Consider the following 22,505-nt stretch of genomic DNA (forward strand, 5'->3'; position numbering starts at 1 on the left):
TGACATGTGAAGAAATTGACAATAAAGCTGACTTTGACTTTAAATGATCATGCTTATAGTACACTTCATATCCACTTGTCATATTCTGGTTGAAAACAGTCAATACTGGGCTGGACAACTTAGCACCTTTGTTGTTGTGACTTCATTAGCTAATATTTTTCAAAAAGGCAACTAGCAAAAAATAAATAAAATTTGGTGGTTTTATTGGCCACTGAGACTGAGGCTAAATCCATGTTCACCCAGTCATTACCAGACTGCAAATGAGTTATGATTCCTTCCAGTGGCTGGTTAAAATAATAATATACCTTCACATATGATTGATTTTTTTGGTGTCCTCTTTTGTATTTCAGTGTTACGGGATGACTTCCGACAGAACCCGCAGGATGTGGTGGTGGCTGTTGGGGAGACGGCCACCCTGGAATGTCAACCACCACGTGGGCATCCTGAGCCCACCACCTACTGGAAGAAAGACAAGGCTCGTCTTGATCTTAAAGATGAAAGGATCACAGTGAGTTGATTGTGTGTTAACAATGAAATGTTAAAAAAAAAATTGAAATGGAAATTCAAATTGTCAAACAGTATCTATAGATTCTATGGGTTTTTTTTCAGGTTCGTGGAGGAAAACTGACTATCTCCAACACTCAAAAGACTGATGTAGGGATTTATGTGTGTGTGGCCGTCAACATGGTCGGCGAGCGAGAGAGTGAAAAGGCTCAACTCTCCGTGTTTGGTAAGAACTCTGGGATATAAAGTTTTCAAAAGTAATAAAGCATGACTTTCTAAGGTATATACTGCTCACCATCCCATTCAGTATTTATCACCGTCTTACAAGTAAATTTAGCCTCCCTTTATATGTGCACATCCAGAGAGACCGGTGTTTGTGCAGCGGCCTGTGAACCAGGTGGTCTTAGTGGATGAGAGTGTGGAGTTCAGGTGTCAGGTCCACGGTGACCCACCTCCAACTCTGCGCTGGAAAAAGGAAGACGTGGATATTCCCCGGGGCAGGTGAGGCAAATGCATGTGTGTGTGTTGCGCTTGTTTAATGAAGGCTTGTGTGCACATCAATGTGGTAAAAGTGATGACGTGGAGGTGCTGAAGCGAAGCTAATGAGTCCCTCAAGAAGCAATTTGACATGTTACTCGTGGACTTTCATCAGTGCGGCAGAAATCATTTATTAGCCACAGAGAATCTCATTATTTGCTGTGTGAACGGCTGTGCTCACAGCGGAGCATTTGATTGCTTCAAACTCTCCAAGCAGCACTGTTCTTTTGATGTTGCACATAAGGCTCATTTTGGTCCGGTCAGAGTCGACGTTATATTGGCCCTTGTTTCATCTAAAGTAATCCGATACCCGGCCCACAAGGATTTGCTTCTATATGAAGCAAACGTTGTCTCACAAATACAGCCAGCCAGATCTTTACTGCTCAAAGTTTGGAAACCATTTGTCGAGGTGTGCAATGTTTCAACCGCAGTATCCACATTATAAAATACTTGAATTGCTATTTTCTGGCACTAGTTTGCCATTTCAACAACATGCACTCATGTGACTTCTCCACATTTGTTGTGGTCGTCAACAAAGGATGTTGCAATCCATCACTGATCTAATCAATCCTAGACACAGACTATGATCAGCACCAGGGGCAGTCTGGTCGTTGTCAATTTTTTTGTTTGTGCCCTTTGACTGACGAAACATGTCCTGTTTCTCGTCCAGCCTTCCACTTTTTTTTATTCTTTTCCCGAACCCATCGTCCTCATGGGATGTGTGTATCTGGGTCAGAGATGTTCTGTGAATCCGGTCCTCGCCCAACTCTGGAATGACCCCACCCCCACATTGATAACCCCCCCCCCACACACACACACACACACACACACACACGCTCCTTCACATCTGACTTTTCTCACCCCTTGTGCCATTTCTCTGCCTGACTTGTCTTCTATGTGGAAATCAACATGGCTGACTGCACAATTTCACAAGATGTCTCATGTCAAAGAGACCCCAGAGAGGTGGAGCTGACTCCTTTGCCCCTCCGCTCATTCGGAGTCTAGCCCCTCTTATCAGAACCGGCTGAGATGTCCCTCTGAAGCAATTGTGCCCTTAAAGTAGAGAATTCTGCACTGGTGGCTGCACAATATGATTTTATAGAATTCAGTTTGTCAGAGTGAGCCACTCCTTTACTCGCAGACACTCTGTCCGTCTGATTCTTATGTCCTTACGGCTTGCACTCTCCCTCCGTCATAGCAAACTGCACATCACAGTGGGTGCTTTATCGTTATAAATATTGAAAGAGTGGCACAGTCAGGGTTCGATCTGAAAGCCCCTTTAATTTTGCCTCCGTGATGGTGTAATTGCTTTGCTCATTTTGTTTCTGCAGTAATATGTGCACGTTGGGGAGTCTTAATCTGTTCAGAAAGTGAGGTGCCTTCAAACAATCATAAATGACAAAACCTTTGGAAATAAGTTTTGGGTCACTGTGTTTAGAGAAGAAAAATAAGACTATTCCCTTTTGAGATTGTGGTTGTGAAACTTTATCTGGTTTCACTATATCAACCAACATTTTTTCCACCATATCATTTATGTTGAAATGGAATCATTTAATTAGTTTTTTATTCCATGCAAATTGAAAACTGACTTTCTATCAGTTTTTGTCACACCCCTATGCACACTACTTACTGTGGAGGTCAATTTATTTTTTTTGAAAATTGAGGCTTCAGTGTTACCACTTTGTCACCAGGTATGACATCAGATATGAAAAAGAGGATCTTTTGCTGAGGATAAAGAAAGCCAGCGTGAGTGATCAGGGGACCTTCACCTGCCTTGCAGAGAACCGCGTGGGCAAAGTGGAGGCCTCCGCTTACCTGACTATCAGAGGTGCGCTCTCATCAATCCTATCTTTTATTGTTACTCCCAACTCACAGAACAATCACTCCTTTATTGCACATTTTACCAGTGTTATTGCCCCCCCGCTGAAAGGTTGGGCCTGGCCTGGCCTTACTTCAAGCTTTCTTTTCACAGACAGAACAAAGCACTTGACAGCTTTACATTTCAGACCACCACTAAGCAGTTTTAAGTGGGAGGTTTTAAGCCCACTCTCTCTATATTTTTATTCACTAACTGTGTTTTTTTCGGGATATTTTTTGTATTCATTGACATTGATGTGTTTTACTTTGTTTTTGACTATATTGAGAGAGAATGACGAACCTATCCAACTCAATTTCAATTGATTTCATTTCTACATGCAGATTTGTTATTGTTTGCGTGAATGTGAATTAAGGGCAACATCTTTAAGGGTGCCAAGCCAGTGATAAGCAATTGTGGCCCGAATTATGTTTACCAATAGGAATTAGTTCATGGCATTGGTTCTTTTCCTTCTACATACTGTGGTGATTGAGAGCCATCTGTCCTCCAAACACCATGGATGGAAACCCAACACCATCTCATGAATTTCTGATTTTCATTATTTTGTTTTCTTTCCCTCTACTCCTCTGCTTTCGTTCGCTCTGTGTTGTGACTTAATCTCACTCACACTATTGTTGTCACCAGTTCGCCCTGTTGGTAAGTAACAGCTGATCCCATTGTGCATGTGTTTTTTTTTTTCTTTTGCGGTTTCACCCTTTGAGCACTGCTGTGAGATTTCATATACTCATTCATCAAAATGATATTTTACTGGCACATCTCTCAATCACTGACTTCCCCTGTTCTGAGCCACTCCATGGATGTAATGTCACTTTAGGATTGTATTTTGACTTTGAGGCGTTATGGGCACCCTTATATATGTGATGTTCAGTTTACCGGTAGTTTGAGAAATACCCCTTGTGCATGACCGCAAATAAGCTACTGTATTGCATGCTACTGTAATATTCAGAGGCGCCCCAGTTTGTGGTGCGACCCCGTGACCAGATTGTGGCTCAAGGACGAACGGCGACCTTTCCCTGTGAGACCAGAGGCAAACCTCAACCGACTGTGTTCTGGCAACGAGATGGCAGCCAGGTGAGATTTGGGCGAGATGTTTTCTATAGTGTGCAGACAGCTCATGGTGAGAGATATATTTGGTGTCATGCTAGGAAAGACATCAATATTGCAACAGCTGTATTAAAAAAATAGAAAAAAGGAAACGCTAAACTGATCAGACCAGGGTGACATTGTGGGTGGGTTTTTGTGGCTCCCACAGATAATAAAGCGGTCATTCATCATCAGTTGATGCTGTTCTGACCAGCCGGCTCACATTAGAGTCATTAATGAAAGCAGGCTAATGTCCTTTCCTGCCAGCATGTCTGCTTGGGGTGCAGAAACAGACAAAGCTGATGCCTCAACTCTCGTAAGTGCAGTAGAAACACTGCGGGGGGACATTGAGGTCTGTCAGAAGCTTCTTTGCAACTTGATGGTGCATCATTTTGGGGGAATATAAAGTCTTGAGAATCCTTTTTCAACAAGACATCTCATAAAAGCAAAAGACATTGTCAATGTGGATGCCAACATGGATTTGTGTCATACTAGTCCTGGTCGTATTGGGAATATTTATTTTTTTATTTGACAATACGCCCGTGCAGATTTCACAGATCCATAGAAAGAAACGATGTACCGTCATTTGGGTGTTTTACTTTCCAATTTCACCCCCCGTAGGATCTTCTGTTTCCCAGCCAGCCAACACAGGGTGACAGTCGTGTATCTGTGTCTATGAATGGAGAGTTGACCATTTCATCAGTGCAGCGTTCAGATGCGGGCTATTATATCTGCCAAGCCCTCACGGTAGCAGGCAGCATCTTGGCCAAAGCCCAGTTGGAGGTGGCAGACGGTAAGTAAGGAGACCAAAGCGTGCACACCCACTTCATTCGACACATCAAAGTTCATCAACACAAGAAACAGAACAAAATGTTGGCATTTTGCATTTCCCCAAACAATGCAATGTCTGTTTTAAACAATTGATTTTTTGTATGATTTCTTTCAGCGCTTAGTATGTCTTGTTTTACCAAAATCTACTGACAACATAACACAGACAACAGCATAGAACAAAGTTATGTTAGTTTGGCTGTATAAGCAATGTCATGTAGTAAAATGCATTATAGTTAATGACTTTTAATAATTTATGATTCTTTTTTTTTCATATTGCTGCAAATTGAGCCTTAAAATCGCATAAAACGCATAAACGGATCAACTTGAAGCCTTGTTTAGATAATTGATGACAGTATTTTTATTTGCAAGCCTCCATTTTCATGCCGCAAATGCCAAGCAGTCACCAACAATTATTATTTTTACAACCTCTCACTGTGATAAATGTAAGTGGTCCAAGAGCACATAAAATGAAACTCTCCTTGATGGAACAGACACATTTTCGACAAATCTTTAATGTCAGCAGTAATTGCTAAGCTGTTTCCTTATCAGTGCGGTTGATGCCCTTATCCACTTTTGTGTCTTTTAATGCATATAAAGAAAGAGGCTGAATGAAACATGCAGGACGGATCATTGCTAATGTACTTCTGTCAGGTTGGGGTGAGAGTTTTAACAAATCTGATGAATCAATTTCACCCAACATAGAAAGAAAGAAACACATCTCCAGCGTAGTCGGCGTGCTTGTAATTGTCCGACTACTTGCGTATGTTCACAGACTTAAAGGTTGAGAAGTTCTGTGCCACAAATGCTCTGGATATCTCTTGACTTGCTGTGCTGAAAACATGCTCATTTTATGCAATACTTTAAAATGATTGCAGGTTAGGACCCATTCCTATCAACCACCATTCGGTTATAACATTAACGTACACAATCTAAAATTAAAACAGCCAACGACAAGTACTGCAATTGTCACTCTGTATTTGCAAAGTGTTTCAATTTATTCATAATTAATCCCTCACACTGTTCATTCCAAATGCGGAATTAAGCAGTACCACATGTATTGATTAGAAAGTCCGCTTGAACAGAGGAGTTAATCAATTGTTGCTGTATGTGATGGGTCGGTGAAGCATTTAATCTGAAATCGTTAATCATGATATCCTTTCATACTTACTGTGTAAAACGGTGTCAAACGATAATGATGGAGCCTTACCGAGGTGTGCATGAATTGCTGTGTTGCTTTTAATTTGGTTCTCACGAGTATTCTGAGCTTGATTAAAAAAAAGCAAAGGGACCCTGTTGTAAACATTTGTGAATATGGAGACAAACCTGATAAGAGTTGAAAGCAATAGTGAGAAAATTGGAAGCCGGGGAGTTGTTACAAGGCCTGGAGACTCCAGAAATTACTGTTGCAGAGTGCACACACTGTTTTCTGGATGATATAACATACTTTAAAAAGCTTTTAAAGCGATGCATTGTTGTCCTCCTTGGCATGCTAATTTAAGAGTTTAATTTGTTGTGGTGGAATGGAGAAAAAAAAGCCAGGGGTGGTTGAGGGGAAGTCATTGTAGGCTTCAACCGACTGGATGTGTTGAAAGGCGTTATAAAGAAGATACGGTAATTAGCGCCACAGGTTAAGCGTCATTAATCCTCACCTAGTAATTAAAACTGAAAGGTGTGATGCAGTGCCATGAGCTCACTGCTCGACTCAAAAAGGCTCAAAACAGTCGCTTCATTTTCTAGCAAATCCATCAGATTGAGTTATAACATATTGGGACTCCAATTATTTCAATCACTAATTAGCACCTTTTTATGAGCTCATGTTTTTTTTCTTGCAATATTTTGCCATTGGAGAAAGTAGCAAGTCGACAATTGATGTTGAAACGGTGCCATCAAAATTAAAGTTTCAATGATGATAACGTCTCGTCCGTCATGATTATCCTCAGCCCTGAAGGACCGCCCACCGCCAATCATCCGTCAAGGCCCCTACAACCAAACACAGGCATTAGGGAGTGTGACAGTACTCAGGTGTCAGGCTTCAGGGGAGCCACAACCCACGATTACCTGGCGAAAGAACGGCATCAGTCTTCTTGGCAAAGACACGCGGTTTTCGCTGCTGGAACACGGCAGCCTTCAAATACAGAGTGCCAAGGTGAGTTCATTCACCCTCATTATTTTTACAGTATTTACATTTCTACACTAACTGAGTAAACTCTGAGGCGCACCTTTAAACGTTAAGATAGCTCAGTTGTCAGTGTCAGAGGAAATCATTAAAAATATATTTGTTGTTGTATTTGTGGGCTAAAAACATTCCACATCGTGCTGAGAGCTCTATCAAATAACTTGACTCTGATGAAGTGATATTTACATTTGAATTGAATTTACACTACGCAGCATGTCTGAATTGTTTCTGAATTATTCTTGAATTCCCTCTTAATTGCCTCCAAAGAGATGCAATTGAATCAAACCATAGATTCATTGTCCAGTTTGTATCGCTTATATGACACCATAAAGCCACTTAAAGTTGACAATATCTAAATTATATTTTATTTTCTAATTAAAATGTTATGTAACAGAGCATTAGCATTATCTTTTTTTCACAATTTCAACTGTGAACCGTATCAGTGTCTGTGAAAATCTAATCGCATTGTCTCTATAGGGGATGAAAGATTTATTGACACAAACAAAGGGTTCCTAATGAATCTCTTTATCACAAATAAAGTAGCTCGCAGCTTAATCAAGTCAATCTATTGCGCATACAAGAATAAGTTGTTAAAGACTGCCGTTTGGTTGGAACCATGACCGTACCAACCTGATTCAAGGACTCAAGGACAAGAACTGTTAAAGGCATTCTTACGGAGCTGATATAATGGAGCGACTTAAATATGCAGGGTCCTGTCTCTGTGTCAAAGTGCTCCGCTTATGTCGCTCACCTCCTCGAGAGAGTGAGAGAACCCAACTGCCTGCGGTCCCAAAGGCTTTGCCAATATGAGAAGATGATCATATCACTGCTTCAGTATTTCCTGTGTCAGCACTCCTGATGATAATGTTGATGGTTCTGGGAATGGAGGACGACTATTATTGGAGAAAATCAATTAAGGAAATTAATGTCAGCTTTTACTGTGCTCTTCTTTTTTTTTTCATTGGGTGGCTTTAAGGTTTTCTCTCATCCACTCTCAAGCTTGTCTCGAGCCAAATGCAGGCCAGTGAAGGTTAATGCATTTTTACTGTACTACTAGCTGCAAACCTCCTTCCGACTGATGCAAGAGCTTGTAGCAACCAACTGGGATCACAGTTGCAAAGACGATTCGATTCACGCTCGCACACCTACAGAACATGTCTGCAAGCTATGCTTTTTGCAGTTTGGATGACCAAAGAATGCTGAGACATCTGCGATTAGAAAAATAGAGTACCAAAAGCTTAAAAAATATTTGCACGCCAATCCCAACATCTTTTACTATGTAAATTAAAATTTACATTCAAGCAAGAAAATGTAAACACTGTTTGATAATCATCATTTTGTTTTTCTTCTTAGCTCTCTGATTCTGGTTTGTACACGTGTGTGGCAACCAGCTCCAGTGGAGAAACATCATGGAGTGCTTACTTGGATATCACAGGTATGCAACAGAAAACGGTTGCAGTTGCTATGTAACTTTGCTTCATTTGCATTTTGGGGCTTGTATTATTATTTTTTTTACTTTTTCTTTGTCAGATTCCACTGACCCCATTGACTTCCTGTCCACCAACCTGACAGCCCTACCGGGGCCGCCCTCCAAGCCAGAGGTCACTAATGTCACCAAAAGCAGCATCTCGTTGTCATGGGAACCGGGGCCAGAGGCTGGCTCCCCGGTGTCCTCCTATGTCATTGAGGCCTTTGGGTACGTCTGTGACCCATGGCCGTCAGCCATGTTTAGTGACCCCAAAAAAAAGCAGATGGGAGGGGGTTGTTTAAAGCAGACCAAATAGATAGTCCAAGTCGCGAAGATTTAACTGTTAAACAATAGTCACATTTATTTGTTTTACCTACCTTTTGGTGTGCACTTCAATTTTCTGTCTGGTAGATACAAAAAAAGTATTCTCTCCAGTTCATGTGAGTTAATCTTGCTTTCCCAACAGCCAGTCAGTAAGTAACAGCTGGCAGACAGTGGCAGACCATGTGAAGACCACCGAGTTCACCGTCAGTGACCTACGACCGAATACTGTTTACCTGTTCATTATCAGGGCAGTCAGTGTTCAGGGGCTGGGAGACCCGAGCCCCATGTCTGAGCCTGTGCGGACACAAGGTACCAAAAAAAAAAAAATCTCAAGGATAGTCCTTAGAAATAAGCCACACAAATGTAAATCACTTGCTCTTCTTGCTGTTGCAGACATTAGTCCAACTGCGCAGGGAGTGGATCATCGTCACGTACAGAAAGAGTTAGGGGACGTGGTGGTCAGCATGCATAACCCCGTAGTTATCAGCTCCACTTCAGTGCAAGTCACATGGACTGTAAGGACACAGCATTAAGATACTGTTCCCAGCTACATGACGAGAAGCTAACTTATCTCTTCTTTCAGGTGGACAACCCATCCCGATTTATTCAAGGATACCGTGTTCTGTACCGGCAGACATCGGGGCTGCCTTCCCCAGGACCATGGCAGATCCAGGACTTAAAAGTCTCCTCACAGAGGGACATGACTCTTTTGGGCCTGAAGAAAGGAATTGTCTATGAGATTAAAGTGCGACCGTACTTTAATGAGTTTCAAGGCGCGGACAGTGAGTCCATGACTGCGCGGACTATGGAAGAAGGTAAATAATTGTGCACATCGCTCACATCTAGCGCTTATTATGTTCAGGATTGATAATGATTTGATGTTGAAAAATGATAGCTGACAATCCTTGGGTAAAAATCCAATCCTAACTTTTTCCTCATGTAAAAAGATCAGTATACATGATAACTAAGCTGGCGCTAAACTGGCTATTAGAAAAAATAAAAGTTAAAGTCCCAATGATCATCGTCACACACACATCTGGGTGTGGTGAAATTTGTCCTCTGCATTTAACCCATCCCCATGTGATTTTGATCCATCCCCTGGGGGAGAGGGGAGCAGTGAGCAGCAGCGGTGCCGCGCTCGGGAATCATTTGGTGATCTAACCCCCCAATTCCAACCCTTAATGCTGAGTGCCAAGCAGTGAGGCAATTTTTATAGTCTTTGGTATGACCCGGCCGGGGTTTGAACCTACAACCTTCCAGTCTCAGGGCGGACACTCTACTACTAGGTCACTGAGCTGGTTACCCTGGAAGTTGTTTTTTTTTAGTCGGATTTGATTTGATAAAATAGTATTTCCGACCGTTAATGCTGGATCAAATCAAAAGTGGTGTTATTTCCAGTGGACAAATCTGGGAGCAGATCTACAGACTGGCTTTCTGGTGGGTGTGACGATAGGGAGTGTATCTCCAAATGTATTTGCAACCTGGCCAGGTGCTGCATCAGCCGAAGCGGGCAGGGGTCCAGCTCGCACTGAGAGCTTGTCAAGATAAGGCCATTAATGTGAACGAAATATCCAACTTGCAGAATTTATGTTTCATGGCAACACATAAGAGGGTCTATCTGGGATTTTGAACACGCACGTCTGCAAAAAAAAAAAAAAAAAGAAAAGAACCTTACCTCACTGGAGCCCAATTAAAATGGCCACACGGGATTACTGAAGGATTTTTCCAACTGAGGTAGCAATTTTACTTCCTCTGGATCCTGGAAAAGGTATTAAGGAACAGAAAAAATGTCCATTAATCTAGAGCCAGAAATGGATTGCACAGCAGAATCTTTTCAGAAAAACACTTATTATCTGCCTGTGGCAGATATTCACAGCATTTGTTGAACATTGTGGGGGGGCTCTGAAGGCTAACAGAGAAAGCACATGGTCAGGTGTTCAACTCTTAAAGCACAGTTTAAATTTAAATATGTCACGTGGCTAATGTTGGCAGCAAAGAAGGAAGACAATGTGATACTTTTCCCCATTACCATCACAAATGTGAGGGTGGGGGCGTAATTCACATCTCAAGTAGCTTGCGCGATGGGCTCATTAGCAGAGCAAGTTATGTTTACCAGATTGCATCCTGCAAAGAAGCAAATTAAGCAGCTTTAGCACATTTTGTTCTTGTGGCTACGATTTGGTGGTACGCATCATTTAGATCAGCTGTGTATTTATTTGCAGGCACTACATATTATTAAGGAGCATATTTGTTTGGATTTGGTGATATCGTCCTGATTCAATGTTTGAATATTAGTATTTATTATGATTAACTATTCATTCATTGGCAGACAGACTCAGATATTCTATGTGTGGAGAATTCAAAACAAATCTACAATTTCAACCATTTCGAGATAATGAGCATTGGTGACATTCTCCCTCCCCCTTTTGTCAACTGCAAACATCAAGTCACAGTGAGCATTTTGCCGTGCAGCCAGGTGGCGGACAATACAATCACATCATGGCCCACCTCCTTTGCACATCTCTGCAATGTTGTACATATCAGAGCGTTGCCTAAAGATAGCATTATTATTTTCTATCTTTTTAATTGGGTTTTTGCTCATCTAAAGAGTCGAATGGAAAGTATGGGCCCCAAGCAGTTTAATGGTCCATTCTGAGAAGATTATGTGTTAAATTGCATAGATTATAGTGTTGGAACCCAGCTGGCCACAATCTCATTATATCTCATGTGGGTCAACAGTCCAGGTAGCAACATGTCGAAATTAATTTGAATTTTCCTTGCAAAGCATTACATGTAAAGATAAAGATAAAGCACAATGACCATTTCTATTTATTTAATTTTCTTTTTGACCCATCAGCACCCGGTGCACCCCCACAGCAAGTGACAGTGTTGACTGTAGGAAGCAATAATAGCACCTCCATCAGCGTGTCATGGGACCCTCCACCCTCTGAGCAGCAGAACGGCATCATCCAGGAATACAAGGTAGAGTCGGTGTGATTGGACAAAAACGTCCTGATACATTTGAATATATATTGTAACCTTCAAATGGATTCTCTCAACCTGTTTGTCTTTGTCAGATCTGGTGTTTGACTAATGAAACCCAGTTTCATGTCAATAAGTCTGTGGATGCAACCATCCGTTCAGTGGTTGTCGGGGGTCTGCAGGCTGGAGTGCAGTACCGCGTGGAGGTTGCTGCAAGCACCAGTGCAGGGGTGGGGGTCAAGAGTGTGCCCCAGCTCATCACCTTGGGTAATCCACTCGTACACGCACGCGCACACACAAACTCAAGTCGGGATAAAATGACCAAATAATGGGGAGACCAAGGTGTCCATCATGGTTTGGGGTCTGAGAAAATGATTTATCAATTTAGCACCCTGCAGAAAGAAGATTGCTCTTTACACTGTGGACATCTGCTGAAAAATCAATAGTGGTTCATTACATGTAGTGTTTGGTAACACTGCCAAGTACTGTTAGCCGTATCAATAATCCACTTCAATATATGGGCTGCAGTCACTAACAAAGTAGAATGATTTTTTTTTTTTTTTTTTTTTTTTTTTTGCTGGAGCTTATCAGCCTATCACTTCTTATAAAATAGCAAAAGGATGCTCAGACTCTATAAGCCCAGAGTCAATATTGGAGCCCAGGACAGATGCTCCTCATCTATGACTCTTGACTGATAAATAATAACAGCCTTAACAGACAGGGGAAGGGAAACACAAGCCTGTGGGCTGCGGTTTAATGACGTGTGTGCGTGCGCGCGCATGTGTGTGTGTGTGTGTGCGCGCGCGCGTGTTTGTGTGTGCATGTGTGTGCGCGCGTGCGTGCGTGCGTGTGCATGTGTGCGTGCGTGCGTGCATGTCAGTGTCAGGATTGGGGGTTCCTGCTGGAGACTGTGAATCTAATTTCACAGCACAGTAGCTGCAACATAAAATCAAACTCTGTCAGAGCTGCTCCGTCAATCTCGTGTCTTTTAGGTTCAACTTGATAAGTGCTCTGCTGAATTGATTAACTCTGCCTGTATATTGAATGCACTGATGCTGTTTATTTGTATTTAGTTATTTTATTTATTGTTTTCCAAGCCTCCAAGTTAGTTTTTTTTTTTTGTTACATGTAATATTTTTGTCCGGTGACACTACTGACATGCTCCACTTCCCATGTAAACGTTTTATTTGTATGTCTTTATTTTTACGTATTTTTCCATTGGGGGTCCCCAGGTGCAGAACAGAGGGATGTAATGACGGGATCGGAGGGCAACAATAGCATCTCAGATGTGGTGAAACAGCCGGCCTTCATCGCGGGGTTGGGCGGAGCCTGCTGGATTGTTCTCATGGGTTTCAGTGCCTGGCTTTACTGGAGGAGAAAAAAGAGGAAAGGACTCAGCAACTATGCAGGTAAAAAAAAAATCAATTTACATGGTTCCGCATCGATACGGAATCTCAAAGCTCATTTGGTCTCTCGCCCCAATGAGACTTGATGTCATCACAGATTTGACTCCATTTGAGCTGGCTAAAAGGCAGAACGATATGAATATATTCAACACTGGTGGAAATAGGCTGTATTTACTTTTACCCACTGTGCATTGGTGTGCATCAAATGTGCCACGCTCTATCAGTGGCGTGCTTCAGCACTGTCATACATTCATGCGAGATAAGTCATTTAACATCACCTCCCATTATCAGACCTTTGACAGCGTTGTTTGCACATTAACATGAAGCACATCTAGGTTTAAAGATGAAATGTATATTTTTAGCCATTTGGTGAGAATGGCCATTATCATAATTTGTATTCCAGCAGTGACTTGGTTTTCGGGTTTAAGAGGGATTTACATAATTGAGTGATGCATCTGATCCCTTTTCTCAATCTCAATTAAAAATATTATTGTACAACAATAAATAAATCAATGAATAAATAAAACAAATAAATCTGACTTAAATGGTTTGCTTCATCAAAATGAAATGTCATACTCTGCCTGGCGTAAACATGATTAATCCTGACAATACACAGACAGGCTGAAATTCCTCAATAGCTGTTCTGATTTGTGTATGAGTGGAATCTGTTTTGCCCTTTTTGATATGCATTACTCTTTTTTTTATCATTGCAGTTCAATCTTTCACTTTTACCCGAGCAGGTATGCATTTACACTGTGATTTATATACTGTAATTTAGCAGCAATATGTATGTATTCTTGTATGTGAATATCAAATTGACTTGTGTGTTTTTTCCCCCTCTTTACTTTTAAGTCACATTCCAAAGAGACAGAGGTCTGATCAGAAATGGAAGGTGAGTTGTTTTTACTTTCTAGAATGACCTTCACTCTGTCTACCTTCTCAATAAGTACTAATTTTAATGCCTTAACACAAGTCATTTCCTGAATCCAGAATTAGAATTTGCCAATCTTTCCTTCTCAGACTAGTGTGTAATTTTCACTGATGTACTGTACACTCGATCATCAATCACCCCTTTCCTTATGAATGCTGCTAATTAATGAAGGCAGGCTGCCGTATTTCTTCATTGCTAATATAAGGGCGAGCGAAGAGGTCATGAGACGACGGGAGAGGTGATGAATGTGCTATTTAAAAAAAATGTCAACCTATTTGACTTTGTGCTCCTTCATAAAAGTTTGAAAGAACAGCGTTCGAAACTCTCTGATTTATGGTTGAGGTAGTCATGAGCCAGAAATTTCCCGAACAATACATTCGTACAAAAAAAAAAAAGCTCTGGCAACTTCTTTAGTTGGCTGCAAGAAAACATGCTCATGACAATAAAAGGGTCTTAATCTGAATCTCAATCTTAATTAGAAATATGTGCTTGCTAAAAAAATCTTAAATTATGCCTCATTATGAGTGTTTCGATTTACCCAAAAGTAGGCCAATCATTTGAGCGGAAAAGGAAATAGATAAGAAAGCACAATTAATGCAACGCCAGCTAAACAATCAGATAATTCCATCGCCATGATGGACTAAAATAAACATCCCGACAGATTAATAAACACACAAACGCACGCACACGTTGTTACGGTAACATTGGCACGTGCTTCATAGATGTATGCAAATGTGTATTTTACAATGGAAATTATTGATATAATTGTTAAACACCTTTGAGCTATTACCAAGTCAGCTGTAAACAATTCCCTTGGTTCTCGGCGAGTCAGGCCCAGTGGAAAATTCCCTGCGTGTACGAGCGCATTAAGTCAACATGCGACCAGGACGCGTGAACCATGCATATGTTTTGTCATTTTTACGCCATGCAAGTGTTTTTTCCTCCCTGATTTGCTCCTCACAACTTTTATTTTCTCAAGTCAATGCTTGTATACATTACCACTGTATTTCACAGCAACAAAGTCAGCGCCACATTTCCTAAACCCCCGATGGTCCTTTTCTGTCTCTGTTGCCATGGAGACAATGCAGCCATGTAGTTGCTCTGCCAGAGGCGGTCCATGATTCTCAATTTAAAATGTAAATTTTTGTTGTGCTAAGGCTATAAAGCGGATTAAGTGTGTATTCAGGCCTGCCTGGTTTCTCCTGGGAGAGTTTTGGCTTGTGGAGTTGAAGGGGAGGCAGAAGTCTAATATATAGACCTGCCATGTTATGCCCCGCATGTTTTCTGCACTCTTGTTTGTGCTTCAGGCTTTTTTTGATTGACTAAAATATATTCACTTTGGGTGCATTTTATTTTTAACACAGTAGGAAAAACAACATTATTAAAATACATGCTGATATTTATTTTATCATATAAGCCTCTAATCTGCTAAGGTCTTCCTTTCTCTGTGAACATCCATCCCTCAGCCGTCCAGGGCTGTTGAAAGCGGGTGACCCTGGTCTACCCTGGCTGGCGGACTCGTGGCCCTCCACAAGCCTTCCAGCAAACGGAGGATTGGGAAGTCCGAAAGGCAGCAGTAACTTTGGCCGAGGAGGTAAACATGGCTGGCTGATGGGAGTTCTAGCGCGCGTTGCCCGGTCCGACAGTTTTGATGTTCGTCATTTGTTATTCACAGTGACAAGGCCTGACATTAAAACAAACACGCAGAGAAATTAAAAGTGCCTTTGAGGGCTACACTTTGCTAATGTGATTTGACAAGCCTGATATTTGGGATTCAATTTGTGTTATTACATTGACTTTTTGCCCCCGATTTCTCTCCTGCTCTGCTTTTGTGTGACGAGTTTGAGACTTTAATAAGGCTTTACATGCATCCTGCGTTTGCATGTTCGTCAAGCTCAGGAGAGGTCTGGTCAGCTGGAGGGCTGAGCATCATCATGTGAGCACTCCACCGGGCTTCCTCAGCATGATGCATGTTAATTATGGTTGCAGACCATCACTTCCATTCAGATCAAGTCTATTTACGAGCTGTTTTTGTTTAACAAATGGGGAGAGCAAGAGCAGCGGGGAGCATTAATGACCTTAAAGATTGTTAAAATCATGTCATCTAATCTGTGGATGATCCCTGTAACGCCTGGCTTCTTTGTCGTAGATGTCTTACCATCCGCAGCGGTGGAGAAGACAGGCACCATGCTGTCGGATGGGGCCATCTACAGCAGTATTGACTTCATGGGGAAAGCTGCTTACAGCAGCCCAGTGCAAGACAGCCAGCCCACCCCCTATGCCACCACCCAGATACTGCAGTCCAACAGCTTCCACGAGTTGGCTGTAGACAGACCAGATCCACGCTGGAAGGCTTCTCTGCAGGCCCAGCAGGAAATAGCCAACCTGGGCTACTCACTTACTGATAGACGCCCGGCCACCGGTACAATTTTGTGCTTTTTTTTTGCATGAGTGCTTGAGAGAATTGCCCAGGAAGAAAATAGTGTGTGACGGTTATTTTTTTAGAAGTACAATTCCTGCAAGGGAGTTGGCAAACGGAGCCATAGAAAGTGCAAAATGGAAAAGAGTGTATTTATTTACATATTCACTGCAAATGAACCCTTAGGATAATGCTCTTAATTAGTCTGCCATCTTCATCAGAGTTCTACCCTGGGAGCTTATCTAGCCCAGAAATGTCAGACAATCATGACGCATTTCTTTGGGTTAACTTGATTGGCAATGCGTTATGAGTTGTGTATAGGCTACTGTGTTCGCATAGTCAGTAGCATCATGGAGGCATTTCTGTGCGCGCTTTTGACGATTCACAATAAGCTTTGTGCTCAGCTAAATGTCACGATGCCCAGAGATAAAGCAGAAGAAGCTTTACGGAAGAGGGTCGCCTCAGGTTTTGATGCCTATTTAAGAAATATCATAACATTTTGAAATCATCGTATGCCTTCAGCATACACAAAGGTGGTTGATGAATACAAAAGGTTGGATGGAAAAATATAGACTAAAAGCCAATTCTGGGTGCGTAGAAACGGGTTAACTGGAATCTGCTAGCATGGCACCAAACAAAAACACTTAAATCTTGTTACCCACCCTCAGGTGCAAAGGTAGGGAAGAAAAAGAAGGTGAAAGGTGGAACAAAGACCCCTAAATCCAACGGGACATGTTGGGCGAACATGCCCCTGCCTCCACCACCCATGCACCCTCTGCCTGGAACTGAGGTTGACCTTGACCATTACCCTCAGGAAAGCCACAGAGGAGGGTAAGATGTGTTCACATCTCATCAGTTGATTCACATGCAAACATGAAACAACAAGCACACTTCTAAGCTCACACAGAAACAGAGGTCAGATCACCACCACCTGTGTCCCCGTCATTCCAACATTGATATTTTATGTTTGTTTTTTTTCAGCGTTCATGTTGTGTGGTATTCTAACTCTCTACCTACCAGATACGACAACAACAGTTGGGCCCCGCCTCTCTCGCTCCCTTCTTACCGTCACCAAAGTTTGGAGAAGGATGTTGAGGAAGAAAGGGGACCTACTCCACCTTTAAGAGGAAGAGCCTCCTCACCGGCGACTGCAGCATCTTACAACCAGCCTTCGTCGTCTCTCAGCTCAGCCCACCATGAGGAAATGCAGTCGATTTTGCAAGCCCATTTGGATGAGCTAACCAGAGCTTACCAGTATGAAGTTGCCAAGCAAGCATGGTAAACAGCATTACCGGTTTTAAGTTGAATTTGATAGAAGGGAAAAAGTGCATACGTCTTGGACAGATGAGCATAAAGCCTATCAGACGGTGGCTGTACACCTCCAGCCAATGTCGCAATCTTCCATCCATAATGATTCTAATGGAACCTTGCAAACAACATAATGGTGGACATGCATGCAACGGAATACGTGGGTTTATAAAAGCTCTCTGGTCTAACGTCAGTAAATAGAGTTGATAATTAGGCATGCATTGCCTTGATGGCAGGCGGAGAACTGTCATGCAGAACAGCTGTAGAAGAGATAAAAGCCGTGTTGGTGACAGCCTTTGACCACCCAGATACCCTTTATCCACTCCATTTAGAACCCCACTGTTTGCATGCCACCCACCACCACCAAGCATGTAATCAGTTAAGTGTCTGCAGACTTTTCGGATGTGCACTCCTTCTGCATCCTGGTCTTTTTGTTGCTTTATATGTAATCCTTGTGTTAGATTTCTTATAAATCCTTTTTTATCTATTAGGAACATGAAGAGCAATTCAAACATGTCCAATACTACCATTCCTCCGATGGACTTTATGTCTTCAACACTGGGCTCAGATTTGGGAGACACCCGCCTCTCCGAGGATGAAGAGGAAGACAGATACGCAATGGTGTCAAAGAATTTGTGCAGCTTTGATTACACTCCTGGACAAACTATGGATAACCTTGAGGTCTCAGGTACGTTGACACTGTGAAGGCAAACCAACAACTTAGGTGGCACGTCTAACAACCTCATTTGGATTCAGTGCTGACATGGGATTTGTTTTGTTTGGGTAGACGCGTCTGTGTGTGTGCTGATTATGTCAGGGTCACATTAACTGGGTTGATTCAGTCTGTTAGTGTATTCGGCAGTCACATTGACAGCTTGTCACGTGGGGGATTTTGTTGTGGTGGGGTGCAGGCAGAAGGCAAGAGACATGAGCACAGGTAGTCCGTTTTTCCGTGATTGGCCACCCGTCTGTCATCAGTCCGTCGTTATATTAAGACAAACCAAAACTGCATCTGTCATCGTTATCTTAACCGTGCTTCTATCATCGGAAAATTTAGAGTTTGACACGGCTTTTTTAGGAATATTACCCAGCCTGTTAATCTGTCATTGTTGTTTTAACCGTGATTCTCTCATTGCTAAATCACATATTGTCTCCATAATTTTAGGAATAGTCAGATATTGCTCATCTTTTTCTTGAAATAAAACCTACAATCATCTTCTAAAGTATCCACATTCAAATGAGGTTCCTTTCTGTCACTGTACAGTAAATATTTGTTAAAGTTCAATCTTGACGGGTTTCTAGAATTCCTTTGAAGTTATTTAAGAACATCAAAACCATAACACTGTATATATAAGTGCAGCGCTCTGCTGAAAAGTTTGATATTTTAAAGTTATAAATAGGATTCCTTTCTGCACAGAGAAACAAGACAACGTCTCCCACAGGGATTAAAATACATCATTTTTGATGCATTTGTTTGATGGGGTAACAGGAGGACTCGTAGTCCATCTTAAATATTTGTTTTTATCATTTAATATGCTATTGTTGAACAAAATACAGATCAGTGGGACTAAAAATAATCACATATATTAGCAATGCAAACAGTAATTATTGTTTGCTCGGCTGTCAGATTTGGTGCGAACAAAGCCACGATTGATGCGACAATTTTCGTTTTTATACTTGAGCAACACTGACCTTGTTTTCAGTCAACCTATAATCTGAGATTTCTTATTCAGAAAGACAAATATTCATTTTTATTTGTAGGTAAAGGCACGCAGCTGTGTCGTTCAGACAGCCCCGGTACAGCAGATTGTGGTCCGCAGAACACACACAGCCTTGGTCACAAGAGGGTACAACTAACCGGCCTCAAATCACAATCAAACAAGGTTGGGACACTGCCCAGACGAAAAGACACTCATCAAGAAGGTAAGCTAAGTCTTCCTAAATTTCAGATGCATTAGACTGGAACATTAACATGTCCCCGTTGTTTTCCAAATGTGTCTATCCACTCAGCAACCCATGCACCTCAAGTGAAGGGCCTTCACAGTACCAGTTCCCGCATGAACAGCTCATGGGCCAGTGCGGCCTCGGAGCCTCCAGAGGAGTGCATGGTGACCGTTTCCACGCTAGAGCGGCAGCACATGGGTTCCTGGGGCGACACCTCAGCATCCAACAGGGCCACGCTGAGTCGAGCTTCCCACAAGAGACCTGCCGCAGAAGCGTCCCACAACGGGCATCTTCTCTCAAACAGCAAAGAGAAAAGGGATCACTGTGAGTGTCAACTATAGTATGTTGTGTATTTGTGGTGCTGCGGCTGCCGTCGTATGTTGGAGCTGTCATGACTGCCTTATCTATGTATGCTGCCTATATACGCTATATGGGCTGATGACTAACAGGTATGCACATAAAATTGCAGCAGACAAGATTTTTTTTCCATTTCAGCTTTTGCAAGTTTAATGGCCAGTTATTCCACTTTACCACATTGTGTGATAATACTGCACCTCAACCGCTTTTGAAGATGCAGTCAAAGCAATATTCTTGCTGAGATTTTATACTGCTCTCTTGCTCTTTCAGAATCTGTTGGATACATTTCCCTGCACACCTTGTTTCCAAGTGCTCTGAGATTGTCTCTCTGTGAGTGACTCGCAATGATGATTGGAAGCCAGAGAGACGACAGGATGAAGTCAAAGGAACATGCAAATGAAAATAAAGAACTGTAAATTTCATGTACAGGACACAGACACCAAACTCACAATGTTCCCTTCATAGCCCCTATTTGAAATGAGTAAACTGTGTGGCCACTTCTGTTACGTATCTCTCACTTGGTGTACAGTAATTCACACAGAAGATTGAAAAATCACAACAAAATGACAAATGAAAATGAAAAAGGACTTGCATAATTTGTAAATACATTTTGTATGTATCTGTATACTTTTCTTTTGCTTTGCTATGCAAGCTACCCTAATGTCCGTCTTTTTTTATCTATTTATTACGTTGACTCATTTTTCATTGGCGCTCAAACCATTTGCTTATCTTGATGAAGCTACTGTATTATTGTACTTTGCACAGAGCGTTTTGGTGGAAATAAGCACAAACCCATTGTTTGCAAAGCCGAAGAGAAGAATCATGACGTTGGGGATACTTGAGCATTGAAAAGGGAGTAACAAAGGTGATAATGCGGTTTTTAATAAGCCAAGAAACGGTGTTATGTAATATTTGCTTTGAATTTTATGATGCATTAACGACTACTTGCAAAATGTTCCACTTTTATGGTAACAAAGCAACACATCACCTGTGATATCCAAAGCAAGGCAAATGGGTATTGTGTGTGTGTGTGTGTCCCTTCACGCCCTTTCCTTGAAAGTATGTTAATATAATATACAGTATATATATTTATTACTTTGGGTACTTCATTTTCAATTGCTTACAATGATATGATAAGAGTGCAATATTGAAAACACGATGCTATACAGTAGATTGTAATGCTCTGTTTTAAATACCGATATTTGGCAGAACAAAATTCTGATAACCGACTAATCGGTTAATTTTTTTTTACTTTGCTTTATGTCTTTGTATTTGTTTAATTTAACAACAGAGGGAAAGATCGTCAATTTCTTTGTTTTCGGGGGTGTTTGAATGTCATATTTGTATTATGTTGTAGCTGTTAATGTGTATGAAAAAAGGAACACAATCGGCAAATTTTGCTGATTAAAATGTCTAATATGGGCTGATTAAATCATGTGAATCAGTCAGATGTATGGTACAAACCCCAATCCCAATGAAGTTGGGACTTTATAGTAAAACATACCGTATTGGCCCCAATATAACACGGCCCTGATTATAAGAGGACCCCCTCTTTTCCAAGATTCAAGTTTGAAAAAATACTTTTTGAATACCAAATTTAATTTTTATATAGAAAATAATTACAGTACATCTGAAACAAATGATTATAAAATATATTCAAGAGAAAAAGCATGTTATTTTGCCTCATTCAAATCATGCAAAAACTGTCTATCACATGTTAATATCTGAACATTTAAATATTTAAACTAAAGTGCAATCACATAGCTACCGCTATTCTTATTTTTCTTCTTCGTGACAGGGGTTCGCTTTGGCCTGGGGAGTTGAGTTCAGCATTCGCTTTAAATATATCTGGCACCATCAAGCGTTGTGAATGGGTATAATGTCTAGACCCCGAATGTAAGACGATCCCCACTTTTTCAGTCTTATTTCAATGCAAAAAACACCGTCTTATGTTCGGGCCAATACGGTAATTAAAACTGGAATACAATGATTTGCAAGTTCAATGTTGAAACTGATGAACTTTATTGTTTTGCAAATATTCACTTTTATTAATTTGATGCCTGCAACACATTCCATAAAATGCTGTGACAGGGGCATGTTTACCACAGTATTCCATCATCCTTTTGGAACTGAGGACATTACTTGGTGGAGCTTTGGAAGTGGAATTGTTTCCCATTCTTGATTCAAAGCTTAAGTTGCTTAACATCAAACACTGTAGTATTTTGGTTTTGGATTGTTTATTTCTGGTAATGGGAATCTTTACCTGCCAGACTGGTTTGCCCTCAGGAATACACAACCACACACAGTAGGGGCAATTTTCAATCCTTTGATGCAAAATAAAATGTGTATGTGAAAATGA

At 41.4% G+C, this 22,505-nt stretch overlaps 1 protein-coding gene across 1 annotated transcript in view; it reads left to right on the forward strand.

Annotated features, from left to right (window-relative positions):
- Window positions 1-22,505, forward strand: part of LOC125982098 (roundabout homolog 2) — a 48,591-nt gene extending 26,086 nt beyond the window's left edge. The window contains exons 3-27 of the mRNA XM_049742291.2: window positions 351-508; window positions 610-730; window positions 867-1,005; window positions 2,733-2,869; window positions 3,864-3,988; window positions 4,622-4,793; window positions 6,772-6,977; window positions 8,361-8,442; window positions 8,538-8,703; window positions 8,942-9,108; window positions 9,193-9,314; window positions 9,383-9,614; window positions 11,657-11,781; window positions 11,877-12,048; window positions 13,014-13,190; window positions 13,901-13,927; window positions 14,040-14,079; window positions 15,585-15,712; window positions 16,268-16,540; window positions 17,206-17,368; window positions 17,558-17,815; window positions 18,337-18,533; window positions 19,607-19,768; window positions 19,856-20,113; window positions 20,417-22,505. Coding sequence (XP_049598248.1) covers window positions 351-508; window positions 610-730; window positions 867-1,005; window positions 2,733-2,869; window positions 3,864-3,988; window positions 4,622-4,793; window positions 6,772-6,977; window positions 8,361-8,442; window positions 8,538-8,703; window positions 8,942-9,108; window positions 9,193-9,314; window positions 9,383-9,614; window positions 11,657-11,781; window positions 11,877-12,048; window positions 13,014-13,190; window positions 13,901-13,927; window positions 14,040-14,079; window positions 15,585-15,712; window positions 16,268-16,540; window positions 17,206-17,368; window positions 17,558-17,815; window positions 18,337-18,533; window positions 19,607-19,768; window positions 19,856-20,113; window positions 20,417-20,418 — 3,809 coding nt within the window. The 3' untranslated portion in view covers window positions 20,419-22,505. The remainder of the gene's footprint in view (window positions 1-350; window positions 509-609; window positions 731-866; window positions 1,006-2,732; window positions 2,870-3,863; window positions 3,989-4,621; window positions 4,794-6,771; window positions 6,978-8,360; window positions 8,443-8,537; window positions 8,704-8,941; window positions 9,109-9,192; window positions 9,315-9,382; window positions 9,615-11,656; window positions 11,782-11,876; window positions 12,049-13,013; window positions 13,191-13,900; window positions 13,928-14,039; window positions 14,080-15,584; window positions 15,713-16,267; window positions 16,541-17,205; window positions 17,369-17,557; window positions 17,816-18,336; window positions 18,534-19,606; window positions 19,769-19,855; window positions 20,114-20,416) is intronic.

This window comes from Syngnathus scovelli, chromosome 15, assembly GCF_024217435.2.
Source record: "Syngnathus scovelli strain Florida chromosome 15, RoL_Ssco_1.2, whole genome shotgun sequence".
Taxonomy (NCBI): domain Eukaryota; kingdom Metazoa; phylum Chordata; class Actinopteri; order Syngnathiformes; family Syngnathidae; genus Syngnathus; species Syngnathus scovelli.